The 19,377-nt window shown below is 38.7% G+C and overlaps 1 protein-coding gene across 2 annotated transcripts in view; it reads left to right on the top strand.

Moving 5' to 3' along the window:
- LOC134533119 (DNA polymerase theta-like) overlaps positions 1–19,377 on the top strand; it is an 89,137-nt gene that overhangs the window by 21,407 nt on the left and 48,353 nt on the right. Inside the window, exons 9-13 of one of the 2 annotated variants that reach the window (XM_063370387.1) lie at positions 8,799–9,011; positions 9,576–9,709; positions 12,795–13,088; positions 14,092–14,142; positions 18,420–18,542. In XM_063370387.1, the coding sequence (XP_063226457.1) occupies positions 8,799–9,011; positions 9,576–9,709; positions 12,795–13,088; positions 14,092–14,142; positions 18,420–18,542 (815 nt within the window). The remainder of the gene's footprint in view (positions 1–8,798; positions 9,012–9,575; positions 9,710–12,794; positions 13,089–14,091; positions 14,143–18,419; positions 18,543–19,377) is intronic. The other variant, XM_063370388.1, reaches the window with a different exon arrangement.

Here is a 19,377-nt window from a genome sequence, read left to right as displayed (position 1 = left end):
AAGTTTGTAAATTGCAAATACTTGTTCTCTTCTGTAGGGAAACAGGTCCGCACTGCTTGATGCTGGCTGCAGAGAACATTGTGTGAATTTAATCTGTCTTCGCTTGTAAAATACTGAAGACAGCGCTCGCAAATCCATTTCTTATGTTGCGTCTTGGACAATTGTGTATGCAATAATCTGGACATTGATTTTATGTAAACAAAATGTAGGTGCTCTGTCGCGCCACTCGAACGAATCGCCAATATATTTACATGTCTCTCTCTTCGCTCAGAGGATACGCGAAGAGGCTGGATCGAGGATTCAGATTTGCCACTAAAACATTCGTCAACGATATTCCCCTTAGAATCTACGCAAGCGTAAACATTAATGGAAATATCATTGTTCCTCTCAAATGTTTTAATCTGATGCAGAGTGGAGGGAAACGTCAAGCCATTCGTATTAAAATACACAAGTGGATTTGGATACGAAGTGGCTCGAGAAACATTGCCTTCCACCGTCGACACACCTGCCATGATGGCATACAGGAAACAGTGCTGCTCGGGACACTCAATGTTAACACAAGCTTTCCTATTGTACAAAAACGCCGGCAATTTCGTGTGCGCTGCGCCAACCGTGAAAACTCTATAGCTTGAAACATGTACATCCATGTTAATCAATCTTTTTAGAGCCCAGCCACTGCCACGCGCACCAAAATCACTAACGTGTTTATTGATTTCCGGAATGAATGTTGAATCGTAGATTTCCCCTACCTCATCAGAGTGCAGTATCGCGGTTGAGTGAGTTGTGAAATGAAAAGTTTCACTCTCGTTTCCCTCCGCAGATTCCTTAACAAATGAAGCAGAGAGTGAAACGTAAACTTTAAAGGGGCGAATTAATTCGTTAGTTAAGTCCAGAAAGGGAACCCTACATCTCTGTAGAAACCGGTCCAAGTCCGGATCGACATTTTCAATATCATTTCCAATTCGAAAGTCCACTATCTTGTTAGCAAATGCAGTGTTCAAGGTAACACCCTCCAGGCGAGGCAAGACGTCGGGCCCCTGCGCCAACTCCACCCCTGACCCCCGCCCACCATCGCGAGAGTCAGGGATAGAAGGCCCAGCTTCATTAACACGGAGTCGCTTTGCCTCGGGGGAAGAAGAACGGGAAGACATATTAAGAGAAAAGAGATAGAAAATAAAGAGAGAGAGAGAGAGGGAAATTAAGTTCAACAGTGAGCACAAAGCTAAAACAAAAAGAAAAGAATAAAATTTAGTAGACGTATTTATGGAGTATGGGTTTGACATAATAAATTTAAATTAATTTTTTTCTTCAGAAAACTATGTTACATTGTACACGAAATCTCCCATCCGTTTGCAAGATTTTAAAATAAATTTTTTTAGAGAATATCTCTAGATGGAAATATTTTCTAAAAAAAAAAAAAAAAACATTTACATATTAATGAAATAGGAAACGATAATAAATTATAGATGGTAAATGCGAAAACATTGTGTGGTAGTAAAAGGTGAAGAAAGTTGAAGTTTAATATTATTTTCATGTTAAATGAAAAAAAGAATATTTCCATTCAAAATGATAATAATATCATCCTAACATTACAAACAGCTTAGTAATATATTATTTTCATGTTAAATGAAAAAAGAATATTTCCATTCAAAATGATAACAATAACATCCTAACATTTCAAACAGCTTAGTAAGATATTATTTTCACGTTAAATGAAAAAAAAGAATATTTCCATTCAAGATGATAATAATATCATCCTAACATTTCAAACAGCTTAGTAAATACATTTACAGTAAATTGTATCTATCTATCTTACCTTTGCTGGAAAAAACAGGAGGCGCAGCTCTGCTCGTCGAGGTAGCAGCAGTGCGGCGACTGATCAGAGACTGTGTCCCCTCACAGTCTGTGGCGTTTATATATTTAACTAATGTGGCAAGATGGCTGCCAGCATTTTTTTTTTTTACTCTGGGAACCCCTCACGCCGCAGCGCGTTGCGTCTGGTAATTTTTTTTTACAACTTACCACCCCTCCCTCCAGACGGATCTCACCCCAGTAACACAATGAACAGGCTAGTATTCAAATAATCTAACAAGTAATAACATTTACAGTTTTTATTCAAAAGTCACTCTTCAAACCACTCCTCATACAATAAATAAATTATACACATAACAAATTACATGAAGAGTTTTTTCACAAAACGACGTATTAAATTAAAAAAAATAATTTATGACTCTTTAATCAGAGTCCAAAATTACTTATAAAACTGTTCATAATAGACCACACTTATGTGTGTTTTAAATTACAACAATAAAATTACATTGAAACTTTTTTTCACAAAACGACGTATTAAATTTAAAAAAATATATTATGACTCTTTAATCAGAGTCCAAAATTACTTATAAAACTGTTCATAATAGACCACACTTATGTGTGTTTTAAATTACAACAATAAAATTACATTAAAACGTTTTTTTTCACAAAACGACGTATTAAATTTAAAAAAATATATTATGACTCTTTAATCAGAGTCCAACCACACGTAGATTATACTGTTCATATTAGACCACACTTATGTGTGTTTTAAATTACAACAAATAATTGATATGAAGAGGTTTTTTCCACAAAAACCACGTATTAAATTAATAAAGCACAAGTCATAAAACTTACAGTTTGTTATACATTTCTATGAGTACAGTACGTAGGGCTATTTTGGCATTGCTTAGGTCTCTTTCGTGCTGGTTCTGCTGAACGTTGTGATCACCATCTTGACTGACGGGTCCCAGATGGCTGAGGTCTCGGGTTCGAGTCTTGCGCGGTGCATACGTTGTGGGCGCTCTCCGCTGACATTTCTTGCGCGCTGGTTTCGCAGGCTCGAGGATAGCTGATGCACAGTCGGGTGAATGCAGTTCTGGCATTTGCAAGGCGTGATTGTAGACTTCGTCGACACTGCAAGGCAATGGCGTGTCTTTTCGCATGTAATTAACTGCACAATGTCCGTACGAATTGCACTGATTAACTTCCAGGGGTAAATCGTTAGTGTCCGGGTTTATAATCTGAACAGTGTGAAAGTGACCGTCACAACTCTCCACATAGTTCTTCAGGATGCCATTATTCCAGATTGAGTACTCCACCATTGATAAACCACGAGACAGGTTTTCATAATGGTTACCCGGACAAACGACATGTTTACTCGACCGAGGCTCACTCCACACTGAGCTGAGACTCTGTTTGTCTTTTAGCAATTATACGTATGGCTTCCATAAATAAACTTGCAATGTATTCACAGAGGGTGTTACAACACGCTGACTCACAACAGTTCATGGTTTGTTTATTTTATTTTTTAGAAAAGTTTACGTTTCGTCGATAGCTTGAATCCGACATATGGCGCAAGAGGTAATGATTTAGACACTGAAAAGTTTGACTCTTTTATTACTTTTGCACGGTAAATAGGACATAGGTGTCCTACACACGGTGTGTTCAGGTCGTCATCGTCTCCCAACAAAACATCGTACGTTTTCTTCCGACAATGATCGGTTCCGGTACAGCGCTCTATGAAAGTTTCATCATTTTTAACTCTAGATGTCCTGAGTTCATCAACGGTTGTTGGATGTTTAGCCAGCGGATGGCATAAGTGCACGTAACAGTTCTTATCTTCACAGTGAAACGATGTTAACAGTCTCATGGTAGTATATGGGAATGATTTATCCCAACACATGCGATAATGGATATTATCGCGACACGATTCAAAGTATACAGGCAGACGTTCACAATCCTTCTCAATGTCGTAATATCTAACACGGTATTCGACACAGTGCAGGCTAGAATGCACGTAAAGATATCTAGTTTCTTGACAGTCGTACATTAGCTGCGGTAAAGTGTGAGTTAAACTAGGATCAGCTATTCTATGTTTCTTCGCTTTTTCTCGCCATCGGCGCGAAGCCAAAGAAATAGGAATGTCATAGAAGTTTCGGTCACTTTGATTATCACTAAAACCATCATCTGACAATTGTTCTGGGTTCGTATCTAAATAACGAACATCCTCGAACAGCGGCATGGGAACGTCCAGATGTTCACCGGAAGCTAGTCTTAAGCCTGCGGGATACGGCCCGCAGATGTGTCTAGACTTTTCCCTCTTGGTCTTGATGGGGTCTCGGCCCCAGATGGGTGGGAACATGGCGGACGTCACTCACCGGAGCTGTTACTGGCGAAGACGGGCGGGTGGCAGCTGGCTGGCGGGCGGGTGGCAGCTGGCTGGCGGGCGGGCGGGCGGGCGGGCGTGCGGGCGGTTGGCGGCTGGAGGCTGGGGGCTGATGTTTAGCCGCGACGGCGGCCGTCCTCCTCCTCGTCGTCGTCGGAGCCGACCGGTGTTGGGAGGTTGCACACTTCCGGGTTGCACGGCACACTCCACGAGTGGTTGCCCCCGTCGAGGAATGTTGCGTGTGTGAACGAATCACACGGATCACTCCAGGCAACCACCGTGCCGTTGGGACGATGCACCTCGAACTCAACGTAAACGTGGCTATGGCAAAATATTATTATTATTACAAGTTACTTTTACCTGGTATTAATCAAATGGCAGGTACAGGTAACTAACACACCAGATAGAGGTAATATTTTCCGAGACTATGGCAAAATATTATCATTATTACAAGTTACTTTTACCTGGTATTAATCAAATGGCAGGTACAGGTAACTAACACACCAGATAGACGTAATATTTTTTTAAGTGTTGGGGAAATATATATTTTAACTTTGGAAGAAATTACATTTGTATACAGTTCTCCCTTCGGCTGCGGCGGCCGCCACCCCTCTGCGAGCGGACAGCTGCCAGTGTATGAGTCATTATTTAATTTAAAAAAATTACACTGGGTGGATGAAGGAAAAGGGCCGTTGGGAGTACGCGCCATCGTCGTCTGCGCGGCTCCAACACCCCTTGGGAAAACATATATTTTAATTTTTATATATATAATGCCTATAAATGCACAATACCTTTTCTTTTATATGACAAGTGACGTAATAAGCATACTTTTTTTTTTAAAAATAAAATTTGGTGATATATATATTATAAATAATATTATTTTTTTTTAAGTAATTAATACTACTGTATATATGTTTCATTTCCACAATACACACACTACGAGAGAACATTATGTCTTTAACACAACAAATGTGTTTGAATTCGCTGAAATACGTAAAGTATAATTATTTTTTTTATCATAACACGCTATAAACATAAGTAATGCCTATAGCTTTTTTTTATTTATTATTATTATAGACAGACATGCTACACACCAAATTAAGCATACTATGACTATACTGGTCTAGTACTATAAGAAAACATGGCTACACTTCAGTGTGTGTGTTTTTTTTCTTCAAAATTTGGCATCTACTACTACTACTACTACTACTACTATAGTCATAGAGTAGTGGCTGACGAAATAATACTTTCTTTTATATTCAAACTTGAGAGAAATGAAAAAAAAACAATGACTATAAATTGGGAAGAAAAAAAAAGATGGCGGCCTGGTATGCTGTGCTAAAAGATGGCGGCCTGGTATGCTGTGCTAAAAGATGGCGGCCTGGTATGCTATGCTTCAAGACAGCGGCCTGGTATGCTGTACTACAAGATGGCGACTTTCAGCAATTGATTGTCATACATATAATATTATTTAATTTTTTTTTCAAAGTTGGCTGTTCTTGTTACTTCCTAGCAGTCGAAATTATTATTTTTTTTTCAACTGTTGAAATAAACATGGCGGCCGGCCCGTTTTTTTTAAATTTCCCGCTTAGCACTATAAAAAAAATAAAACATGGCGGCCGACTAGCAGCCGACACTATACATATTTTTTTTAAATTTCCCACCGTTTAAATTGGCCGACTAGCACTATAAAAAAATAAACATTGCGGCCGCATAGCAGCAGATGCGCCTCGTTTAAATTTACCGCTTAACACTATAAAAAATAAACATGGCGGCCGACCGTTTTTTTAAATTTCCCGCCGTTTAAATTTGCCGACTAGCACTATAAAAAAAATTAACATGGCGGCCGCCCGTTTTTAAATTTCAAGCTTAGCACTATAAATAAAATATATACCTTCTCTTTAAAAAAATATTTTTATAAGCATATATATACAACATCTGAAATTATTTTCTCCAATATGGTCTCGTGGTCCTGTGGTTAGCGTGACGGACTAACGTTTTCACTAGACGACGCCCCCGTCTGCCCCCAGCACTGTTCGTGGGAGGCGCAGTGATCAAGTGGAGCGATACAGTGAAATACCTAGGTGTGACACTGGATCGCACACTGCGCTTCTCACCACACTTCTCGTCTGCCACTGCCCGGGCCTACCGCGCATATAACTCGCTGTCCGCCATTCTCCGCCCCCACAGCCCCTTACCAGACATGGACAGAGTGCGCCTCTTCAAGGCGTACATTGTACCTATTTTGCTTTACTCCTCAGTAATATTTGCACATGTACCCGACACCCGTTTCCACCAAATAAAAACATGCTTCAATAAATTACTCAGAGCAACACTCGGGAAATACAAACATGTAACCAACATACAGCTCCATGCCCTCGCAGACACACAACCACCACGCTCACTTGTAATACAATACGCAGACAGATTCTTTAAGAAAGCAGCACAACACCCGTCTACACTTGTACGAAACATCGGCAAACACAACATCACCAGACCTCACCCTCATAAACTCATCACAGAATACCACCCAGGCAGGCCACCCTGACTGGGCAGTTCTCAAGAATCTTAACATCGGTCAAGAAGATCAGTGCAGTGCAACGGACGCCCACCACAGTGCCGGTGCGAAGCACTACCAATGAACGCCGCCCATAGCGACATTGCCAGAAATTAAGTGTATATATATTAAGTTATCTATCTACCTGTATGCTTTTATCTTTTCCTCCCTTTTCTCAAATTTAATAAATGTGTATAGTGTATATGAGTGAAGAATAACTTCCATACCCCAAACATAGAGCCCCGGGGCTCCAGACAAAACCAAAGGTTTTAAACTTTTCCTTTGTATATACCGCTTATATTTTCCTGTTAACCTCTGTGAATTTTGTATATACCAGCAAAGTTTAACTTTTATTTAATAATAATGTATTTTTAGGCAAAAGAGCACTGTGTGCTGGCGTGTCTTGTAAACCATTGTCAAATAACTGTGAAGTGTAAAAATGTATAATAAAAATCTTTTGAATTGAATTGAATTGACTAACGATCCAGAAACGAAGGTTCGAATCCAACCGTCGCCACCCCTCACATTTTTATACTTGTAAAAATAATTCCGGCGCGCGACACTAGCGCTACCTGCCTCCCTCATTTAGAAACATACACACACCCCCTCACCATCCAACTCCCCCTCCGCAACGAACACGCCCGAAGTTACCCGACGAGATATATCGATCCTACCGAAGTTGGCTCACGATCGATACGCCCCACCCCCTCCACGTGACGTCAACAAACCCCTGCGGACCCTCCACGTGGCGCCCGGCAACGCCCACCCGACCACGTGGTGCCACGCCCCCCCACGTGCTCAGACAAGCACCTGTCCTTTGTTGACACTGTCCCAGAACCGGCGTGCTCTCCCTACTATTATTTACATAATTATAGCTTCTAATGTGAAAATACGTTTCTGGTGCTTTGATAATTGAAAGGGATCTTGTAAATCAAATTGGCAACCCCGCACTTTCCTCAACAAAAGCAGTTTGGCATCTGTCGGTTCAGGATGGAAATATTACCTGATATGACCAAAATTATTATTAGAAAATCAGTTTTAATTAATGCAAAATGTGATAAAATATAATACTAAAAAAGTATAATATTATAAAATAATTGAGTAAATCATTGAGAAAATGGCATAAAAGATTTCAGGGAGGGGGGGGGGGGTGCGCATTATTAGGTTTGGGGGGGGGGGGGACCTCTGATTTATATAATCTATGGTCTAGGTAAATAAATGTTTCTGCTATTGATGACATGGGGGCACATTTAATATTATTTGCTGCAATTTAAAATTGCAACAAAGTCTATATTGTTAGTGCAAACTGCAAATAAAATATGTGTTTTGTTTATAGATTGTTTTAAATGTTATTTGTTTTAGTCACTTATGTAAATATGTAGTATTTTTATAGCAGTTTTAATGTGTTCATGTTGAACATAAAACCACAAAAACCACAAAAAAAGTTTTAATTTTTACCTTATTGAGGCCTTTATCACGAATTAATTAACCAAAAAAAAAGTGAGTACTAAACACTAAACATATGAAAAACTTTTAGTTTAGATCATTATTATAGTTTATACTTTGGGTGTTTATTTTAACGCAGGTTTGAACTATATTCCAGCATCAGAATCATCTTTTCAAATTATAATTCATGTACTTGTAGCTGATATTATTCCTCCTTTGAATTATTTAGTATAGGCCTATATCCTTTTTTCCCCCACTGTATTTTTTTTTTTCCTTTCTATATTGCTGCTTAGTAACTGCTGTAACATCAGTGCCTGTGAATCATTTACAAGAGTTTGTTTTGACTAGCCTCACTAATTTTTATTTCTCTTAGTAGTATTTATTTGATAATATAAAATTAAATCAAAATGATTGGACTGGAAATATTAACTCTTATTGTTCCTATCGACTGTCTAATTTTTTTTTTTTTTACAATAACACAGCATTTATTTGTCAGCAGTTAAATCGAAAGATAGTTGTTGAAAATATTTCTTTTTTTTTTTTTTTTTTGCAAGTTAAAAAATATTTGGGAACGATTGGCTATTGCTGGTTTCGTAGGGATGACGTTGGAGGAGCGGGACATAGTGGAGGGGGCGTTCAGGTCGGGCACGCTGCGAGTGCTGGTCGCCACGTCGACCCTCTCCTCCGGGGTCAACCTCCCCGCGAGGCGCGTCATCGTGAGGTCGCCCACCTTCGCAGGCCGTGTGCTCGAGGCGCAGACGTACCGCCAGATGATCGGCCGTGCCGGTCGCATGGGTCGAGATACTGCAGGTGACGATTGTTCCTAACATGATACTGTACGTAATTATTGGAAGGTGGATCTGGAAACTTTTAACGCTTCAATTTTTTCAAACACTGATTATTCTGTGATAGTTTTGTGTGTTTGTGGCATAATGAATAATGTTCTGACCTACCTGAAATTTTAGAAGGGAGAATATATTAGACCATTTACTTTAAGCGTGTATCATTACAAAATCCATACCCACCTAGCACTCCTGCAAGGCTCATATATTTTTGTATTAACCTCAGGAGGTTAACTCTCGGATCTTATATTTCAAGCCAGCTTCACTATCTATGCTTTTCTGCTTCTCCAATCCCATCATGACTATAAGTAGAATTTCATTTCAGGGGAATAGAACCTCTTTGCCCGTTGTTTGCTTTAAAATTCTTTCCTTTATTTGGTGAGAATTTGTAGCACTTCAGCAAGGATGTACCCCTCGTACCCTCACCTTGAATCACGTTGCGGCCTGCAGCCACGCCTGTCGCCACTGTGGCCGAGGGGTGAGGCGGGTGCATCTCGGGGCAGGGAAGGGAGGGGAGTGGTGCCTGTGGCAGGGGAGAGCTACCTGCTGAGCCAGCGGGGCGAGCAGCGCCTGGCGGAGCAGCTGGTGCGGGCGGAGCTGGCCCCGGTGCAGAGCTGCCTGGGCGAGGGACACCTGTCCGCGAGCCTCAAGAGGGCCGTCCTCGAGGTGACTCTCGCTAGTTCGCACACCCGTACCACTCGTTAATTTGAAATGTTTTCATCTATTCTGGCATAAAAGAGGGATAATTGTAGCAGTGTTGCTAAAAGTTAACTACTTATGTATACTGCAACCGATTCTGGCGATATTCTTAACATTGTAGAGCAGGAATATGCCGGAGGAAAGTACAATTATGTTGGCTACGCACATGCAGTTATTATTATTTAAAGACAAAAATTTTGAATAACTTGAAATTTCATTTGTGTTTAGTATCCACAATAAAGGAAAATGTTTTCTATGTGTTCCTATACAAATATAAACTAGTTCAATGTCTTGGCAGCCTTCTAAGCTGTAAATAAAGCTGTACTGTTCTTCAGGATAATAAAAAAAAATACGTAGTTCTTGTATAAGAGAATCATTTTACTGTGCCTCTTTAAAATATTAACTCGTCTTACTCATCCTTAGCTATGTTTCTGCTGTTTATAGTAAATTCATTCCTTGTAAGTGTGATCTGTAATAATTTATGTTGACCATAACTGGACATTGATTAAGAAAGCTTTGTTCAATTTTCTTTCTGTAAAGGACCTACCACTTAGAACTGATGGCTTTCCATCAATTCGACTGTTGGCTCAAGAACCCTCAGTCCGAACTGCCTTGTGTGGGAACATCCTCTTGCCAGTCCAAACAATCAGTCCATCCGTCCATAATCGGAGTGTCGTGATAGACATATTTTTTTTGGAACTTTTTGCTCACGTGCTATTTATATCCCCTTTTTGTAACTAAAAGTACTACTGCAATTGCAATATCCAAAGTTTCTTCTGCAATGGAACGAGGTTTGACTGTAGTTTCAATTGGAACATAAAATTGGAAAATGTGAAATGTGATCACGTGGTAAACAGGGAATGCTGTACTGAGATAAAAAACCAACATTAATGATAATTAGGGATGGGATTTTCGAATCTTGGATTCGTCGAATATACCGAATCCTATGGATTCGAGGATTCGTAGGATCCGAGGTGGGATTCGAGGTGGGTTTTTAAGAGTTTTAGGTAGTAATTGAAAATTGTAGTGCTGGGCGAAGTTTGAAAATTTCGATTCGAACCGAACCCTTACGTTCGGTTCGGTTCGAAACCTCTTAAAATATATTCGAAAAACCGAAAGTTTGTTTAAAAAAAATTACGTTTTTCTAATTTTCTAACCCCCATTTGAGACCATTCACAAAACAGCTCAACAAAATTCTATTACTTGTAATATTCCGACTTTTATCGCATAGTCGTCGCCTCAACAGTTTCAAGAGCAAACAAAATTAAAAAAAAATTATTAATAGTCGCATAACTCGCATAGCATTTTTTCATATAGGCGCGCTTTGTTTTTTGTTTGCTTTAGAGAATTTTGTATGCATTTGTCGTACTAGGTAATATAACCTATCGTACAAATGCCAAAGGTATTGTACATTATACCTTTAACTATTGTGCGTGTACGAGAAGTGTTGTAAAATCACCAAAGATTGCGTACCCCATACGTTAAACTAAAGCGCATGTACGAGAACTCTCGTATTTCGGCAAAACTAACGTGATCAAGTTAACACAAGACAAATGCGATAGGAAATGATTACGTAAATTACGTATTTTAAATAACTGGGATGTATTTATTTTCTTTTGCCTTTTTGGTTATAACAGTCAGGTAATGAAAATATTAATTTAATCTTGTGTATTAAAAGTACTGGTCCAGTAAATTTTACAGTACGGTACTAAGTTGACTAGCGTAGTCGCGGCAGCCATCATTATTTCTCGTGTTTTCTTTTTTCCGACGCAAATTTCTATAACCACACTTTTTACGTTACGTTTATAATATTATTGTTCTTGAGGTGAATTGCGATGAGCAGGCTAACGTCGTTTAAGTTTTCCAAATTGAGAAAAGATAATGATGACCCGGATGACCCAGAACCACCCCAAAAAACCGTCTAAAGTTTCTTCTGACGAGCAGCATTCTTCCAAGAAAACAGCAACTGCAGTCAGCGGGTTTTGTAATGTAGATAGGTAACTTAATTCACATTCGCCTTTTTTTATGTTTTATTAAAAAGTTTTACTTATTAAAAATGTTAGGTTATGTCTACCACAAAAATATGTTATGTGGCCTTATGCTGAATGTTCGTCATCTTTATATTTTTTTTAAATGAAGGTTAGTGTACACTGAAAAAGGAAGATAGTCTTTTTGAAATTTAGATGTAACATCTTCATTAATTAAAAATTGGTATATATATAAGCTAAGCTATATAATGTTTAAATTTTACATATGGCTGGAGAACCTTTCTTTTTCACCACTCAGTTAAAGACCAAAATGCTGGTCATTGGTTCATTTTAATTCAAAACAATTATTTCTGTATGAGGTTCGGTTCGGCTCGGTTCGAAACCAGAGAACTGAGGTTCGTCCAGCTCTAGAAAATTGTATACCTAAACTATATTATAAAGGTAACGGAAATAGCACAAACGTAAGATAAAATACGCTGCATTTTGTCAATTAGCATAACTACTCTATCATTTCCAACCTTCAATAATATAACATTGCAGAAAAAAACGTAACTTTTTTTAAATGGTGTTCGTTATACAAACATATTTTATTGAAAACATAGGAAGGATTAATTTAACAGAGAATTAGACAGATGCACACTTACATGTGTGGTTTTTGAGGTTATTTGTCTCTATTTTATATCAGGTGTATACACTATGCACTTATTTTATAATTTTATAAATACATATGTGATTTTTTTTAATACATAGGCCTATGTAATTTTTTAAAATAAATGTGTGATTTTTTTTAATAACATGTGGTGAAGTTTAGTGTGGGACTGGGATTCGAGATTCGATGACAAACACTGAGGATTCGAACAAGGATTCGGATTCGACCAAAATGTGGATTCGTCCCATCCCTAATGATAATTGATAAGCTCGAAGCAAACAGAGAACCTAGGCAGCATAGTAACGAGACCTGGCGGTGGCCAGCTGTTGGAATCCTGGGAGTGGTCACATTACAGAATGTCGGATATCTCGGGCTACACTGGAGGGTAAGGAAGGAGCGAAGGTCGTTGCTGCAGGTGGTGGCCAGCGGGGCGGCCTGCACCCCGGCCCAGCTGCAGCTGTATGCCGGCTCCACCCTGCTGGCGGCGACGCAGCCCGATGTGGCCAGCCCCATCGCCGCCTGCGTGCGCTTCCTGGTGGAGGAGGAGCTGGTGCGGGAGGGGGAGGGGGGCAAGTACGTGGCCACCCCGCTGGGGCAGGCCTGCCTGGCCGCGTCCCTGCCCCCGGACCAGGGCCTGGAGCTGTTCGCGGAGCTGGGGAGGGCTCGCCAGTGCTTCGTGCTCGACAACGACCTGCACGTCATCTACCAGGTAACTGCTCCTCGCTCCTCATACAGGACAGTTTCCACAGACGCTTTGCATTTTGTGTTCTGTAGTGAGTTTTGTTGCCAGATATATGCTACATCATTTCAGTTATTTTTTTTTAAGTCAGGACTTCTATTCATAATAATAAAAAATTTACGTTACTAATTATTGTGTTATAGTCACTCTGTAGAACTCCATTTTCTGGGTTTCTACAATTGAGTCACGCAACTCATACACAATGGCTTCTAAATTTTCATTTTATAAATATGTCTTTGTAAAAATATGAAATGAGCAAAACTTTAAAAGAAGATTAACATGGCAATCAAATCAGAGCCCAATACTTTCTGACACCATGTGACCAGCCTGGTGTTGTGATTAGCGGTGACCCCAGGTGAAATGGCATTCACTTTTGATGTACGTGAACGTGTAGAGAGAACCTTTTAAAATCAGCCCATCCGTATTCACACATTTTCATCCAGTACTGCAGTGATATTTGTTTCGTTGAATGCGGAGTGTCATTTAGTATACACACACACACACATAAATTTTAATGTTTTAATTGCACGTTAAATTTTTCTTTTAAAAATTGAAGTTTCATTCTATAATTTACAGATATACTGAAAAGATTGCTATGTCATAAATAAAATACAAAGAAGTACTTTATTGATATATGGATGAAAGAAAGTCTTGTAGTAGGAAAAGAGCACAACATGTTTAAGTTAATAAAATGTTTTTAATGTACTCCTGGTTATTTCAAAATTATTGCTGTTGATTCTAGTAGAACTGAACACAAATGTATGAAACATTAGGATTAGACACTTTATTTTTGTTCCTATATTAGTATGAAGCACATAAATACATATGACTTAAGTTTAGTGATGCCTTGAATAATTTCTTATTTTGTTAATCATTTTGTTTCCTGAATGCCGAGTTTAGATTTATTTTATTTATTGATATTTTATAGTTTTTTTATAAAGTAATGTGACACTGGCTCTGTACTTTATTTCAGGTTACACCTTATAGCGTGTCCTCACAGTGGGGTAACTTGGATTGGCTTCATGTGAGTTTTACATATATCAGATCAAATTATCATTCTATTGAAGTAAATATTTTTTCCTTCACATATTTGAAATTTGATTAATTGTGCTAATGTGTTAAAAATAAGTTTTGGTGGAAGGAGTGCACACTACACCGTATCTGTAAGTCACAGTTCCAAAAATATTTTGTTATTACATGCTATTAAACAAGCATGTCAATGCAATGGGGACTTTAAATTAGGAGTGTGCGGGAATAGGTTTTTGTACTGCTGGAAATTTTCGGGAAAAATAAATTATTCCCGCGGGAAACGGGACGGGATTGAAAAAAAAAAAATCTAATACGAGAACATGGCCATTTAAACGTTTCTTGCAAAGTTAGTTGTTTTTTTTGCTGCTATTTCTTTTGTCTGCTTCACTTGGCCTTTTTTCAGCGGCGAATTCATTTTTTTTAGCATCCTCAAATTCTTTTTTATAGAGGGATGTTTATTGAGATGTTTTAGTAATCCAGACGTGCTACCATGCTCGCATCTCAAAAATTTTTCACACGAGATACACTTTGCCAGGGATTTACTGTCTGTCAGACGTTCAAAATACTTCCAAACACTTTTAGGTTTACAAGTAACTAGCTGATCGGTTGCGACCTCCATTATTTGTAGGCTGCTAGTTTGTTTTAATATACAAAGGCATCGAAAATAGGAACAGATTCTTTGCACAAGCCTTAATAACGTAACGTCAGCCGACAAAGGCCGCCAAACTAAACAGTAAACAACTATTTTTTTTCTCCCAAAGCAAAATCATAGATGTTTAGATACTCGTGAGCAGTGGTGTAAAACTACGTGATTTCATATTTTTCAAAGTGCCAATATAGTTCTCTACATCGCCACTGCTATCAAGTAATGAGAACGGTTACGCTTCGTTATGTAACGCAAGTCTAGTATTTCTTATATCTTTGGCGAAAAGGTTGGTTTGCGCATGTGTTTTGTTTGTGTCGAAGGACACACAGTGATTTTAGGTTAAGTGTTGGATGGTGACGGCAATAATGTTATATAAATGACTATTCACGTATCTTGCAAATTTGTACCCTTGAAGAAATAGATTTATGAATGCATACAATATACTCCATGTACGTTTTTTATATTCCAATTAGATATGTGTAAACAATTATAATTCACTGCACACCACAGCTGTCGCTACGATCGGCATACGTTTAAAAGATGTTTTGCGTTTAAATAGTACGGAAAATCTTCAAAAATGTACGAATCCATAAAAGATATTGTTGTAAAAACAGTTCGAATTGATAGAAAACATTTTCGCATGATTAGTAAACATTTGTAAATTTTTAAACAATTTCCCGAAAAATTCGGGAGTAATAAAATTCCCACCCGGCATTTCGGGAAGCCTATTTTCCCGACTTTTTTCCCGAAGCGTCGGGATCCCGCACACCCCTACTTTAAATGTTTAAATCATTAGACTATTTTAGTATGTAAATGGTTGCAACAATTGGTTTCCAGTCAGAGAGTAGTGCATAGATTGCTTTATTTTGTACACGTATGTTCCCGACGAGTTCAAACCCAGATTTTTCCAAAATGAAAGACGTGGTTGATCTTCCATAGTCAACAGTTTTTTCAGGGTATTCCCATTTCTCCCACCCATTCATTCTGTCAATGCTCTGCTTGCATCTAATCTAATGACAGGAGGAATGTAGCATCTCTTCCCCTCTGTTTCCGATCCACTCAACATGTGCTGCCAATCAACGCTGCGCGATCTGTTCATTATATACCCCTCTTCCCGGCCACATATTCGTTGCTTGTCATTCATTAAGTGGCTTTATCGCCTCTCAATATTAGTTACCATGATTGGTTTTATCTCTGTCTGCCGGAACTGCTTGTGATTCTAGGCACCTGCAACCACCATTTGCGAGAGCATCCGCTGCCGCCTGTCACCAATTTGACCAAAACAAATGTGCATTTACAAACACTTAGTGCATACAGTATCCTGCACATTTACAATTGCCTTATCTTGAAAGGTTCATTGCCTTTGACCATCCATTTGCAGATGTGTCTTCTCCACCTGTTCACAGATGCCTTTCTGTGGCATTGTGTGGCCAGTGCAGGCAATTCTATGTCCCCAGTTTGTTTTCCCTTAACTCATTTGGTGCTATGAGGGCAGCCGTCAGATTTGGCTATTGTGTTCTTTGAGCAAAATAATAGGGGTGTGCGAAGCTTCGAGTAATCGAAGTCGAATCGAAGATATTTTTTTCCTTCGACTTTGGCTTCGACAAAAATGAACTTCGAGTGGAAAAGTCGAAGATTTTTGCCAGAAACGTTTGGCCCACTATTTGGATCAATATGTATATACTGCCAAAATATATTTGCGGCGGGTAATTTCCCGATTATGTATACAGCAAATTCTCTCTAGTACGTCCCTCTTGTTAACGTACAATCCAGTATAACGTATAAAGCCGCCGGTCTCTTGAAATGCCATGCAAATTAATAGGCATAATAAATATATAACGTACGTTTTTCAAAGCCCTGGACGGTAATTTCTCGTTGATACGTATCGTTTTGCCGATATTAATACACAAAATATTAAACATTTTCTCATTTCATTCACAATTCTATAGCTTTGTTTAACGACAGGTCTTGTGAAAATTGTTTACAGACGTTTTCTTTATTTGGTTGAGTAAAATGGCAGTTGCAGTGCTGGTAACCGTGCGGATAGAAAATTCATTCGTATAAAAAAAATGTCCGTTTTTTGTGTGATTGGTGTAACAATATAACATTTATGCGGAATAATCAACAGTTATAAATAAAAAACGCTTAACTTTTTCAATTAAGAAAAAGCGATTTGATTATAATATTTATCCTACAAAATGCGTATTTTCGCGTTTGAATTTGTAGCAATGGATATTGGCCGATGGCGGCCATATCTGGCTAGATACATAAAACGTGGATTATACGATGGCCAACGACTACTAACGCGTTTTTGTTACCGTTTGTTTTCTGTTACGATGACCTAACCTATAATTTGTTTGTAAACATCATTTCAGATTGACATCTTTCGCAATCGTACACAAATGTAATACGTATGCAACATTTATTTAACAGATCTAGTGGCACGTTTCCGACGCTAGTGAACATTTTGTGACGTTTCGTGAAGCATGTTTAATGGCGACGCGACATGACGACGTGGATAACCTGTTTATATTTTTAATATTAAGTGTATTAGGGCAGCATATGTAGGTAGGCCTACCCGTAGAAGTTATGAGTACCCAAAAGCGTGTGGGTATCAGCATTGCAAAAAACTAGAGATTCTTACAGCTGTTGACAACTGCAAGAAAAAGTGTGATGTTGCAAAACGCTTTAATATTGCACCTACAACTCTGTCCACAATAGTAAAAGACAGAGCAAAAATTTAAGAAAATGCTGCAAAACTGCACCAGAAGAGGAAAAGATATAGCAAATGTATCGATAGTGACCTTGACAAAAATCTTTTTGATTGGATTGTGCAAGCACGCTCTAATAACATACCCATCTTGGGCACAGCACTGCAAGAAAAAGCACGAATGGAGGCACTAAGGCTTGGAATTGACAATTTTCAAGCCTCACACGTTTTAAAGCCAGGTGGAATTTAACTTTACTAATGAAAACCAGATGAATGAATTTTACAAATTTTAAATAAATGAAAAGTACTTATTTTTCCTGTGGATTAAGACATTTAACAGTACTTATGTAGTATACATTTTTTGAAGATGTTTGGTACAATGGAATTTTCTTTAGTCTATATAATCATGATGAAACGTAATTATGTAACAATTTTTTAATATTAAAAGTTATGTTATTTCAAATCCTTCGACTTCGATTTTCCTTCGACATTCCTTCGCACAATATAAGCTTCGCTTCGACTTCGCTTCGCATTTAAAAAGAGACCTTCGCACATGCCTACAAAATAAACAGCTTTTCACGAGAAATTGTCTCAACTAGTCATTTATTAACTGTCAAAGGCATGTTTTGGTGAGATTTCTGAATGAGATACAAGGCAGGCGAGGTTTTTTGGTAATTGTGCACTGAGTCTCTTGTGACTCTGCTGCCTTGTGGCATGGTAGCTACTGACACCCCAACCGCATCTCTACCCCTGAGGAGGGAAGAAGCTTCGGAGTAGAAAGAAGTGCTAGGAAGGCACCATGACGTGTATCATGGGACATGCACATACCTGTATAAGGTTTTTTATTTTCTTCACTGTTAATTTTTTTTTTGTATGAAGTGGTGTGCACAGGGCATGACTGCTTCATGGTGTCCAGATGCTGTCGTTGTGGGAGGAGCTGTCGCCTGGCATGCGGCGTGTGGGTGAGCTGGTGGGGGTGGAGGAGAGGTTCATAGTGCGTGCCATGCGGGGAACCATCAAGGTCGAGGCCAGCAAGCAGGTAACTGTGCAGCCTCCGTGTGTTGCCTTTGGGCCAGTGCTTGTATGTAGTATGTTTGCAAATGATAGTCATCCCACTGAAAATATAAGAACAACATTTTTTTTATTAAAAAAAAAAAAAGTGGCACTTTAGTAAGACACTGAATTGGCATTTTCCAGAGGACTTTGTTTGGAATCCTTGTCCAGCTACTGTAATGTAGTTTCGTGAAATAATTTCCGGAAAATGCTGGAATGGTTTCTTACCAAGAGCCTTTGCCAATTCCAGGCCCATTAGCAGTAGTTTTTGTGTGTCAGCATGTCTAATGACTAGGGATGGTGATTTTTTGTTTTCGCGAAATAGATGCGAAAATATGCTAAATTATATTTTTTCCGCTATAAAATGTGAAATCTAGACTATTCCGAGATAAATGCGATATCAAGGTTAAAAAACGTAGATTCGTCTTCACTCTACACAATTTATTTACCGATTGTATTTCGTTTCAGTTCATTATCAAAAGAAACCATCATTTTATGGCGTATTCAGCACAAGTATCTTATTGTCACGTCATTCACTACTATTGTTGGTAAATATTGAATGAAGAATGGTCATCCGTGCCTCACGATTGTAAACAAAGCAAAGAACAACTACAGTAAAAATTCGTATTTACGTTCTCGTTATTTACGTTTTCCCGCAAATAACGTCATTTTATGTAGGTCCGTTTTATTGTACATTAACTTTCGTGTTGCATTTTCCCTGAAATTACACCGCTACGTAACCAAAAAACCCGGAATGTACGTTTCAAAACACGGTAAAAATGTAAATACTCGTCACGTTCAGGGCTAGATTTTAAGGAATA

Source organism: Bacillus rossius, chromosome 6 (assembly GCF_032445375.1).
Source record: "Bacillus rossius redtenbacheri isolate Brsri chromosome 6, Brsri_v3, whole genome shotgun sequence".
Taxonomy (NCBI): domain Eukaryota; kingdom Metazoa; phylum Arthropoda; class Insecta; order Phasmatodea; family Bacillidae; genus Bacillus; species Bacillus rossius.
Note: the sequence above shows the minus strand (reverse complement) of the source record. Positions and strands in the feature narration are given on the sequence as shown.